Raw genomic sequence first — 12,500 nt, 5'->3', positions numbered from 1 at the left:
TGGACTACAACACTTAAATAGAACTTTTCAGCAGCAGGAAGCTGGTTAAAAGGTCTTACCCAGTAACACACTATGCCAAAGTTGGAAGAAATTCCAGAAATGCTGAGGAAGAAGGTAATTGAAATAAGTCAGTCTGGGAAGGGTTACAAAACCATTTCAAAGGCTCTGGGACTCCAGAGAACCACAGCGAGAGCCGTTATCTCCAAATGGGAAAATTCAGCACAGTAGTGAACCTTCCCAGAAGTGGCCGACTTTCCAAAATTCCTCCAGGAGCACAGATGAGTCATCCAGGAAGTCCCAAAAGAACCAAGGACAACATCAAAGGACCTACAGGCCTCTCTTACATCAATAAAGATGACTGTTCCTGATTCCACCATCAGAAAGACTGATTTTTGCTAAAACACACCTTGATGATCCTCAAACCTTTTGGGAGAACGTTCTGTGGACTGGTGAGTGGAAAGTGGAACTGTTTGGAAGACAGGGGTCCCGTTACACCTGGCGTAAACCAAATAACGAATTCCACAAAAAGATCATCATACCTACGGTGAAGCATGGTGGAGGAGGTGTGATGGTGTGGGGATGCTCTGCTGCTTCAGGGTCTGGGCAATGTGCAGTAACTGAGGGAAACATGAATTCTGCTCTCTCCCAGAAAATCCTAAAGGAGAATGTCTGGTCTTCAATGATGGAAAGGAGTAAGTGAAAGTCTGACCTCCAGGTATAGGTTTGCTTGTAGTTATTGCTGCTAAAGGCGGCACAACCAGATTATGAGTTTAAGCTGGCAGTTAGTTTTTCACATGGGTGATAAGTGTTGGATAACCTTTTTTTGCTTCAATAAAAAATCAAAAACTCTGTCGTGTGTTTGCTCAGGTTCCCTTTGTTTTGTGTTGCATTTCGTTTGAAGATCTAAAACTATTTAGTATGAGATATAAACAAAAATAGAAGAAATCGGTTTTTTCACAGCACTGTATGTTTTTTTCACTACACCTTCAGGTACAAAATATCTGAGCTACTGTTAAAGGAGACAAGTTCGAGCACGTAGTTCTCAATGGAATTTGCATAAATATGTGCTCCTTCAGGGCATAGAGAAAACATCGCCGAGGAACAAATTTCAAGTGCTTTTGTTCGTTGTAGTGTGTAGCAGCGAAATCCCTTCATTCCCAGTCTTTCAGGCCGTGTCTTTTTTCTTCATAAGTGATCATGCACATGGAAATACCATTAAGTAAGATGATATTACTCCAGAATTTAACCCCCCCCATGATATTTAAAATGATTAAATTCCTTTTTGCTGATACTTCCGATTATACACTTGTGTATGACTGATTTGGGGGCGGGGCTATGTATGAGCTCAGCTTGTGATGTCACTAAATAAACTCCCCAGCTCTGACCAGTCCCGTCCGACATTAGAGGACGATGTTGCGGCATCCTCAGAGGCTACACTGCATGCTAACGTAGCTAGCTAGCCTAGTTAACGTTAGTGATGATGAATTGGTGGTTGTCATGGTAACGGTGAAAAGAACGAGGATGTAATTCGAGCCTCTGATCCTGAAATCCAACTTTTGTCTCAAATGTAAGCTAGTTCAGTATCCGGCTAGCGATGTTTGTGAACGCTAGCAATATTACGCAAATAGGATTCTAATTTGCATATTCTTGCATATTTATAGATTCTAGTGTTTGTAATGAGTGTAAAGGTGTAGGGATTTGTTCCTAGGATATTTTAGTTGTTTCCTATGCATTACAAAAAGCAGAAGTTATTTTTTTCTTGAAATAAAAGAAAGCATATGAATTAAGTTTGTAAGTAAAGCCACACAGCAGAGTACAGGCAAAAAGAAAAGAATCCCTGTTCTTCAGTTCTTCAGTGGAAACACGGACAAGCTGAGACAAGTCGTGAGGCGAAAGCTGAATTCTTTTCTTTCCTCAAACATCTCAGTCAAAGGATGACCAGAAACCGGTGTCGAAGATATAAACGTCTCATAGCCTGAAGCCGGAAACATTTAAGCTCATTTGAATATTTGAATATTTTAATTAATTCAATGTTCATCACATATGTTTTTAAAAAATAATTGATTAATAAAACATTGTTTTATCTAACTACAGCCCGTACCTACGGCCATCTTGTTTTTGTTTACTGTTTGTTTATTTCCCCCAGTGTAGTTGCTCTACTGCCATTGGTGGAACCCAGAAAAGGGGCGGAGTTTGCTTTCATTCGATATTTCAAATGCATGGTCTGCAAAACTGTGTTAAATGGGAATGTTTGATCATGATCATGTTGCACCCATTCCTGATCTTAGAGGGTGAACAGGAATTGAGGGTGACAAACTAATAATCACACCTTCATCATCATCATCATCATCCCTGTGAGCTGCATTCTCCTCCTGTTCTGTTGGGGTTCATGTGCTTGCTCTCAAGAGCATATGGTTTTTAAACCCTTGTTCTCAGACATCGTGTGTGTGTGTGTGTGTGTGTGAGAGAGAGTAGAGAGAGAATTGTTTCTATCATGTATCTAGCAGGTGTGTGAGTTTGTGTTCATGTGTATTTCAGATGAGCCGGAGACGCGAGACGCCTGGTGGGAGGAGATCCGACAGGAGATAAAGTCTCATGCTAAAGCTCTGGGCTGCCATGCAGTGGTGGGATACAGCGAGTCCACCAGCATCTGGTATCACACACACACGCACACACACACACTCTTAATCCTACCTTAAAATTCATTTAAAGTTTCATTTTTAGGTGGCTCAGTATCTGTATAAACATCTCCTTTATCCATAAAATAAATGCACATGCAGTATTGTGTATTTCTATGCACAAAGCCTGATACTCATGATGTGTGTGTGTGTGTGTGTGTGTGTGTGTGTGTGTGTGGGGGCAGCGAGGAGGTGTGTATTCTGTCTGCGTCGGGAACCGCAGCGATCCTCAGCTCCCGCTTCATGCAGGATGGCGCGCTGGACACAGAGCACAGGTTGTCACGGCAACACGGCACAGAGAGGGGCGAGGGTGAGATGGGTAGTTCAGCCTCGTTAGGGTAGGTTAATCACATGACCCACGCTGACGGACTCCTAACCTCACTAAAACTCTACTAACGAGGCTGGTGTGTGTGGGAGGGTGGAGGTTTGGGGATGGGCTTCACACACACTAACACATTTTAAATCAGGGAAGAAAAAGGTGTGTGTGTGTGTGTGTGTGTGAATGAATGCATTAACAAATCTAGCTATATTAATGAAAGAATTATATAACAAAAATATATGAATTCATTTATTAAAATACTTAATTATAAATACAGTAATTAATATATATTCTTCATCATTTAAATATAAGCAAATTGATAAAATACATTAATTAAAATAATTTGTTTTATTAGTGTTTTTTTTTTTTTTTTTTTTAATAAAACCTTCTTTTCTTTCTTTTTAAAATTTTTTTATAAAGTCTATAAATATTTACCTAATGTGTGACAGATCAGTGAGGTCACTGAGGTGTGTATGTAGTGGTGTGTGTAATTATTGGGGTGTGTGTGTGTGTGTGTGTGTCAGGTTTGAAGACGTTGTCCCTCCCGCCTGCGGGTTTTGTCACATCCCGTATGATGAGTTGAACATGCCGTTTCCGGCTCAGCTCACGTACTGCCACTGCTGCCGCCGCCATAAAGTCCCCGATGTGCTCTTCACCACTATAGACGTGCCACCTGAAGCCCACGTTACCGGCAAAGGCTGCTTTATACAGGCCAGGTATGCAGTGCATGCTCACACACACACACACACACACACACACACACACACACACACACACACACACTTTATATGACTCTGGAATCAGCTTCACATTTGATCTGCCATGTCACATTCTTGCAAACTCATATTTCCTGCTCTGTAATCAGTATGTTTTAGAAATAGCGAGTTGGTTTAGAGAGTTGGTTGCTAGGCTGTTTCTAGATGGTTGCTGTGCTATCCCTTCTGGTTGCTAGGGGTGTTGCTAGGTGGTTGCTGTGATGTTTCACTTGGTTGCTAGGCCGTTGCTAGGTGGTTGCTATGATATTCTACTTGGTAGCTAGGGGTGTTGCTAGGTGGTTGCTAAGATATTCTACTTGGTAACCTGATCGATCCCGGATATGCCGGCTGGAGCCGAAGATGATTTTGATGTTGGCGATAGCGGTAGGAAAGTCGGGCGGTACCTACCTGCGATAACCGATTAATCACGCGATAGTTTTTAAACCTGATACTGAATGAAAACGTAACACTCAAAGTAAAATATCACTGAACTTTATTTCAGAAACAAACAGTACTGACTGTACCATGAAAATGTACTGTACTTTTTCAAAAAAATTATATATATATATATATATATATATATATATATATATATATGTATAAACTATTGATAGATATTACAGTAAGTAAAAGATATACAACCAAACTGAAGCAAAAAGTAACTCTCCAAATAACAAATAAAAACAGAGACGTCAAATGAATCAAAAACACTTCAAATAACAAGGAAATTAGTCAGCGATGGTTTTTATTTCGCCTCTAGAGGGCGCTCGCGTACTGTATAACGACAGCGGACCCTATTAAATACGTAATCTAGTTGCATATATATTCGGAGTAAAGGTTTCTCTTGTTGATATTTATATGAGGTGGTTTATATGCGTCTCCGTCTGCAGGCTGTGCCGCACTAAGAAGAAGGCTCAGGGCGAGGGAAACGCCACGTCCATCAGTAACCTGCTGCCGTTCCTGGAGTACGAGATGCACACACAGCTGATGAACAAGCTGAAGCTGCGCAGCATGAACGCTCTGTTCGGCCTGCACATCCAGATCAGCGTGGGAGAGAACATGCTGCTCGGCCTGGCTGTGAGTACAGCGTCAACACGCCATCGTCCATCTCTGGGTGAACCTTGCGCTCGTGGGCGTGTCTGTGATGTCATTGTGGGCATCGCCATTCATGTCAAACTCCAATCATAGCATATCGAACATGTCTTCGGCACGTTATTGTTGATTGGTTTTGTAGTTTTAAATTATATCAAAACGTAACACTAAACTACACATTGCTAAATAATTTGCATATGTATAATTTGAGGGATTTGCATATAATTAGCAGGAATATCTACACAGCTATCTAACATGGACTCCAGTTCAATTATTATTACACATAAAACATTATATTATCATCCTGCTTGATGCTGATGCATTTGTTTTGTGTGTGTGTGTGTGTTGTAGTCAGCGACAGGTGTGTATCTAACAGCGCTCCCGAGTCCAGGAGGAATCCAGATTGCAGGAAAGACCCCCAGTGACATCACATACGAACAACATCTCTCAAACATGCAAAAAAAAATTAATGACACTATCGCCAAAAACAAAGAGCTGTATGAGATTAACCCCCCGGTAAGTCCCTCCCTAACACACACACACACACACTCTATGTGTGGGTCCTACCACTGAGTCTTCTCTAATTGGCCTGTTTTTTTTTTGTTTTTTTTTTATATAGGAGTTTGTTGAGGAGCTGATTGGCTCACCGATTCCTGAGTCCCGGCAGCGGTCACGCCTCTTTCGCTCGCACTCTGAGAGCTCCGATGAAGTGATAGAGTTAGACCTGTCTCACGGGAAGAAGGATGCCTTTGTTCTGGAGGTGAGATAGACAGACGGACAGTGAGAGAGACAGACAGTAAGACAGTCAGTAACACATTCAGACAGGTCAATTGTCAGGCGCTTAGATAGATGAGTCAGTCAGTGAGACAGTCAGTCAGACAGGCCATGAGACAGGCAGTCAGTGCGACTGTCAGACGGTCAGTGAGACAGTAAGACAGGCAGAAATTAGCTTATGTAATTGACGGTGTAGCTGTATTGACGGTGGTGTAGCTGTATTGACGGTGGTGTAGCTGTAGTGACGGTGGTGTAGCTGTATTGACGGTGGTGTAGCTGTATCGACGGTGGTGTAGCTGTAGTGACGGTGGTGTAGCTGTATTGACGGTGGTGTAGCTGTATTGACGGTGGTGTAGCTGTATTGACGGTGGTGTAGCTGTAGTGACGGTGGTGTAGCTGTATTGACGGTGGTGTAGCTGTAGTGACGGTGGTGTAGCTGTATTGACGGTGGTGTAGCTGTAGTTACGGTGGTGTAGCTGTATTGACGGTGGTGTAGCTGTATCGACGGTGGTGTAGCTGTAGTGACGGTGGTGTAGCTGTATTGACGGTGGTGTAGCTGTATTGTCGGTGGTGTAGCTGTAGTGACGGTGGTGTAGCTGTATTGACGGTGGTGTAGCTGTAGTGACGGTGGTGTAGCTGTAGTGACGGTGGTGTAGCTGTATTGACGGTGGTGTAGCTGTATTGACGGTGTAGCTGTATTGTAGTTGTATTGTACTGATGATTAATGATCATTTCCTGTATAATTACCGTTTCAGATCGATGACACAGATGCTTTTGAAAACATTCATTCCCTCCTGACCGACGCCCCGACACCTCCAGGTACCTTTTCTCCTTTTAAACATGGTTAAATATTCATTATTCAAAAGCATTTGCATATTAATGAGTATATAATGTTACAGTTCCTCAGCGTGGTCTGTGTTTATATCAAAATGTTTATAGAAAACCACAGAAAGTGGAAACCGTGTCAGTTCGGGATGCACATACACGTCCACCATCTTGTCTTCACGCGGTTGTGGACCCTACACACCGCACCGTTCTCTACGTCCAGTCTTATCTTCGTCATGTTCAGTTCATTTCCGTATGTTTTAGGGTTCTACAGCTGCAACACTGAGATCATGCCTGGGATTTATAACTGGACTTCAGGACTACAGGTACTGCCGTATTTTTAGTTATTTATTTTCCATTTGAGATGACCGTTTGGATTTGTCGCTTCTTTACAGCTCCAAAGTTAATTTGCATAGAATTGCCGCTTTGCATGTGTGTTTAAAGCGAGCATTCACCTGTCGCGTCTTGTCTTTTACATCCAGATGTTTACCTCTGTGAGGGTGTTCCGACTCAGCAACGCAAACCTGACCACTCAGGGCCTGAATAAGATCTTCAGTGATCTGTGTGAGAACCTGCTCAAGGTGAGAACACTCTTTCTGTGCTCTGTTTTCTTTCCTTCTCACTGTGTGTGTGTGTGTGTGTGTGTGTGTGTGTGTGTGTGTGTGTGTGTGTGTGTGTGTGTGTGTGAGAGATGATGATGTTGATGATGATAATGATAATGCACTAACGTGGGACACTGATGCCATTTTAAAGTGTGTGTGTGTGTGTGTGTGTGTGTGTGTGTGTGTTATAGAGTTTCTATTTCAAATTGCGCTCCATGGTGCCCTGCTGTCTCTGCCACGTGAACTTCACCGTTGCTGTGCCCGAGGATGAGCTCATACAGGTAACGACGCGCCCGCTCGTACAGGTAACGACGCGCTCATACAGGTAACGACGCGCCCGCTCGTACAGGTAACGACGCGCCCGCTCGTACAGGTAACGACGCGCTCATACAGGTAACGACGCGCCCGCTCATACAGGTAACGACGCGCTCGTACAGGTAACGACGCGCCCGCTCGTACAGGTAACGACGCGCCCGCTCGTACAGGTAACGACGCGCTCATACAGGTAACGACGCGCCCGCTCGTACAGGTAACGACGCGCCCGCTCGTACAGGTAACGACGCGCCCGCTCGTACAGGTAACGACGCGCCCGCTCGTACAGGTAACGACGCGCTCGTACAGGTAACGACGCGCCCGCTCATACAGGTAACGACGCGCCCGCTCATACAGGTAACGACGCGCCCGCTCATACAGGTAACGACGCGCTCGTACAGGTAACGACGCGCCCGCTCGTACAGGTAACGACGCGCCCGCTCGTACAGGTAACGACGCGCCCGCTCGTACAGGTAACGACGCGCTCGCTCGTACAGGTAACGACGCGCCCGCTCATACAGGTAACGACGCACTCATACAGGTAACGACGCGCCCGCTCATACAGGTAACGACGCGCCCGCTCATACAGGTAACGACGCGCTCGCTCATACAGGTAACGACGCGCCCGCTCGTACAGGTAACGACGCGCCCGCTCATACAGGTAACGACGCGCCCGCTCATACAGGTAACGACGCGCTCGCTCATACAGGTAACGACGCGCCCGCTCGTACAGGTAACAACGCGCCCGCTCGTACAGGTAACGACACACTTGCTTAAGCGGTTAAGGCCACTGCAGGGACGCCCCTCGAGCCGGAGTTCTGTCCTGTCTCAGTTTCCCAGCGTATTATCTCGTTATGTAGAATATTATCAGGTTCATTGAGCTAGTCTGTGATAGCATGATAACCACTTTGCTGTAAATACACAGAGCATCCTGATGTTTTATAGTTAAAGCTTCGTCCAGCATCCTTGATTCAAGAAAATTATCTTTTTCTCCAACCGAAAAGGTTCTAAGTTATTAGTAACTTTTACTAACTTCTCTTTGATGTGACCGGCAGCTACGTCCGCTCCCAACCAATCAGAATCGTTTCTCGTGTATAAATCACACTAATCGGGCAACGAATTTCCACAAATATTTTCATCGCGTTTTCATCAGGTGGAAGATTTAACTTTTCCGTTTCCGGTTTATTTTCTGTGGAGACGTGAACATTTTCGATTGTGGAAGCAAGAATGGCGATGGGTTGCTTTCATGTCAGACCTGCGGTTACCCTGGAAACACTGAACCTGCTTGCGTTTTTAAGGCCACACCCCCAGCTGTCGGATACTGTGGCGTGAATGTGTTATTGCTTCTGTAGGCTCACACTAGCGACTGCCATGTTTAAGCCGGGTTTATAATCTTTCTGATATTAATTAGCCTGAGTAGTGAAGTGATGACGTGACTTGTTTAAAGAAAAAAATTGATGGAGAGAAGTACGCTTTTATGATGTGCTGTGTGTGTGTGTGTGTGTGTGTGTGTGTGTGTGTGTGTGTGTGTGTGTCAGGTGGCGGTGACCGCAGTGGCCATGAGCTTTGATAAGGATATGGCGCAGGAGAATGGCAGACAAAGCAGAGAGAAAACACTCATCAAAGGTGTGTGTGTGTGTGTGTGTGTGTGTGTGTGTGTGTGTGTGTGAAATTCTATCATTTCTGTCAAGAACGCAGACAAAATGAAGCAGCTGGAAGTTAACACTGAGGAAATGATTACCGATCAGTGATTGGTCGTCGGGAACAACAGGGAACCTGCGGGTCCTCGAAAAGCATTAAATCCACTTTCAACAAATTTAAGGTCATAAAAAGTCTTAAATATCATAAATAGGGGGGGGAGGGGGGGTTTTGGAGTGCAAACAGAGGAGACGCTTGAATCCGTGGACGAGACGAGACCGTCTTCAGCACCATGTTCGGTTTGGCTCTGTACGTTACAGAAACACTTGCCGAGGCAGTAAACGCGGGTGTGTTTGTGGTTTCGTTTGATGAGAGACTGAACAAATCCAAGCCAAGACCGAGCAAAGAGATCGTTTCTTTAAAATTACAGGGGTCCGTCATTAGATAGAGATCATAATAGGGATCCTGACTTTAATTTAATTTAATCTTAACACCCAGTGTGTTGGTCAGGTCAGCTGTATTTGAAGGCAGGATGTTTGGAATATTGCTGTAAGCATATGTCCTTTGTGCATGTTCTATATCCATTATTTACAAAAGAAAATACAGAGATTCACATTATAAAACAGTAAACACGTGCTTGGTGGTCTTGATTTGACGACGAGTGATTGGCTGCTTTACTGAGCTCTTTTCTGAAATAAAGTCGATGAAAGGTCAGATAAAAGAGGGAATAAAAAGCACAAGAGACTTTCGCAGGATGTGAAAGGCGCACACTCGCTCCTGTCATTACTTTCACTTTGGTAAAAGTCTCTGCTTTTTATTAAGACACCAGAATTTTGCCTCGTTGTTTTCTTACTGTTTAAAATCTCCGTCTTCTCCATGGACATACACCAGTGGATTTTTGTTTTGTGGTAAAATTCTTTTTTTTCCTCTAAACCCGCAAGGATTTTCTTGTTCCCGATGTTTTCACTTCTGTTCCCATGTATTATATTATCTTAAATTCACACCTGGTTTTAGAATTAAAGTTAGGCTTTTCTTTATTCCGTATTAAATTGGAAACGAAAGGCGGCGTGTGTTTGGTGTGTATTAGTATTAAACACTTTCACACAGCATGTGGGTTGGTTTTGTCCCTGAATTAACCCGTTAGCCGAAGCTAATCCGAGCCCCTGGTGCTGCACGTCTCTTTCCTCGTCAGTTACAGAAAACGAAGAGCAGCTTCAGTTCCCTTTAGAGCTTCCTGCTGAATCCTCCTCCTCCTCCTCCTCCTCCAACCCTCTGAGCTCTGCCAAAGGTAAACCTTCACCTCTGACCTCTCACCTTTACCCTTTGGTCCCTTGTTCACACAACCGGAAGCATGTTTCCACCGAGGTACCGGAACGTGTAAAGATCATAAAATTCATATAACTGACGTATGAAATTCACTTTAATTCACTTAAGCAGGTAAGAGAGTTACCTCTGACCAATGAGTGAAGCCGATGCAGCAAGCTCCGCCCTAACAGTTCCTGGTCTGTAGAAAAGTACCACAGGAACTAAATTGGTTCTTTTGGTGGAAACGTGCTGCCTCAGTTTACTAAAACCAGTTTGAAAGAGTCATGTGTAAAATTGTGTGTGTGTGTATGTGTGTGTGTATGTGTGTGTGTGTGTGTGTGTGTTAGGTTTGGCCGAGGTTTCCACAGCTCTCCCGAGTGCTCGAGGTGAGTCTCTGGTTTGTTCTCAGGGTTTTTGTTTTTCTGCTCCTTCTGTGTGAAATTGTTTGCAACACAAACTCCAGCATCAGCCATTTTATGCCTCTGTTCTTTTTTTTTTTTCTTCTTTTTTTCTTTCTTTCTTTCCCTTTTCCTCTCTCGGTGTATCCCTCTGTTGTGTCTTGGTGTGGTGTGATGGCATGCTCTTGTCTGTGTTTGTGTTTTTGTGTGCTTTATGTATGCCGTGTGTGTGTGTGTGTGTGTGTGTGTGCCCAGCCCCCTCAGTTGATTACAGTTCCTTTACAGACAGATGCAGTTCCTGGATAGAGCAGCTTAGACTGAAAGCTCACACCATAAGACGAGGATCAATTAAAACAAGTAGGAGCGCATTCATCCACCCCTCTCACCTGGACGAGAGGTGTATTTTTTTTTTTCATCATTTTTGGCCCAAATGACGCACTTCAGAGCATGTACTTATCTAGGCTTCATAACAGAGCATTAACATATGAGAATTAACTTAAAGCGGCTGTAAGCAATTTTTCTAAAACGCGTCTCAGCTACATTCTGATAAGTCACTAAAATAAATATTCAGACAAAATATAAAATGTTTCTGTGAATGTCACAGGCTTTATAATCAGTGCTTAAACAACTTGAAGGTGCTATAAGCAATTTTTCTCAAGTACACTTTGGCTAAACTCTGCTTATATTCTGATAACATTACTAAAATAAATACTTGGGAAGCAAAGTGTCTGTGTGACCCACCTAGGCTTTCCAGTCAGCACTTAAAGGTGCTGTAAGTGATTTTTTTTAAAGCACACTTTAGGTGAACTCTGCTTATATTCTGATAACCATCAATAAAATAAATGCTCTGAGGAAATAAATTATCTCTATGATTTTTTCCCCTGGCTTTATAATCAGTGCTTAAACAATTTAAAGGTGCTATAAGCAATTTTTCTAAAGCACACTTTGGCTAAATTGTTCTTGGATTCTTATAACCATCACTAAAATAAATGCTCTGAGAAAATACAGTGACTATATGACTCACCTAGGCATTTATAATCAACATTTAATCAACTTAAAGGTGCTGTAAGCGATTTTTTTTGTGCTTGAATTCTGATTGGATTCATAAATAAATACTCTGAGGAAAGTTATATCATTCTGTGCTTTATAGTCAGTGCTTAAACAACCTAAAGCTGCTTCCTGATTGGTCAGGATGTTAAAAAAAAAAAAAAAAGTGCTTGACATAACAAGGCACTGAAAAACAAAAAAAAAAACAGCCACTTCCTGCAGGATTACGTGTGAAATATGTGCGCTGGCACTTGAGAAAAAACTCCCAATGTTTAGCAGTGGGTTGTTTTTCTCATTCAATACAGGGCTGACATTGCTTACAGCTGCTTTAATGTGGGACTGAGTGACGTTGGAGTGTCTCAGCTGCTGAACTGGAACACGTCACTGTGTTCATACGGAATGTGTGACGGGTTTATGTCAAAATTGAACAGGCTTGTGGGGGTAATTACTTACATTTAACACAGACTAAATTATTAGAACTGTTTGATTTTATTTAAATGAACATTTTAAATATTAGGTGCATTTAAAATAAAAAAAAATAAAATAAAATAAAAAAAGACTTTTAAATTCAATTATTTTAATACAATTTTTAAAAAAATATTATGATTAAATCATAAACCCTGATAAAAGCTTTCATTATTGAGATGAAAGTTTAATATCGGCGCATGTCTAACGCTGCATGAAACACACGCGCACACACAGACACACACACACACACACACACACACACACACACACACACACACACACACACA

At 42.9% G+C, this 12,500-nt stretch overlaps 2 protein-coding genes across 14 annotated transcripts in view; one reads left to right on the top strand and one right to left on the bottom strand.

Annotated features, from left to right (window-relative positions):
* Positions 1–12,500, bottom strand: part of tnni1c (troponin I, skeletal, slow c) — a 76,326-nt gene that overhangs the window by 25,075 nt on the left and 38,751 nt on the right. The window lies entirely within an intron of this gene.
* The window catches only part of c2cd5 (C2 calcium dependent domain containing 5), a 33,180-nt gene that overhangs the window by 16,876 nt on the left and 3,804 nt on the right, over positions 1–12,500 (top strand). For 4 of the 13 annotated variants that reach the window (XM_053677798.1, XM_053677809.1, XM_053677805.1 and 1 more), the window contains 14 exons: positions 2,539–2,653; positions 2,864–3,016; positions 3,522–3,713; positions 4,643–4,829; positions 5,196–5,360; positions 5,464–5,604; positions 6,374–6,437; positions 6,708–6,769; positions 6,926–7,024; positions 7,237–7,326; positions 8,896–8,983; positions 10,188–10,283; positions 10,648–10,686; positions 10,954–11,055. In XM_053677798.1, the coding sequence (XP_053533773.1) occupies positions 2,539–2,653; positions 2,864–3,016; positions 3,522–3,713; positions 4,643–4,829; positions 5,196–5,360; positions 5,464–5,604; positions 6,374–6,437; positions 6,708–6,769; positions 6,926–7,024; positions 7,237–7,326; positions 8,896–8,983; positions 10,188–10,283; positions 10,648–10,686; positions 10,954–11,055 (1,593 nt within the window). The remainder of the gene's footprint in view (positions 1–2,538; positions 2,654–2,863; positions 3,017–3,521; positions 3,714–4,642; positions 4,830–5,195; positions 5,361–5,463; positions 5,605–6,373; positions 6,438–6,707; positions 6,770–6,925; positions 7,025–7,236; positions 7,327–8,895; positions 8,984–10,187; positions 10,284–10,647; positions 10,687–10,953; positions 11,056–12,500) is intronic. The other 9 variants (XM_053677801.1, XM_053677807.1, XM_053677799.1 and 6 more) reach the window with 8 other exon arrangements.

The sequence above is a fragment of the Ictalurus punctatus genome, chromosome 4, assembly GCF_001660625.3.
Source record: "Ictalurus punctatus breed USDA103 chromosome 4, Coco_2.0, whole genome shotgun sequence".
NCBI classification, from domain to species: Eukaryota; Metazoa; Chordata; class Actinopteri; order Siluriformes; family Ictaluridae; genus Ictalurus; species Ictalurus punctatus.
This window is presented reverse-complemented; position numbering and strand designations above follow the sequence as displayed.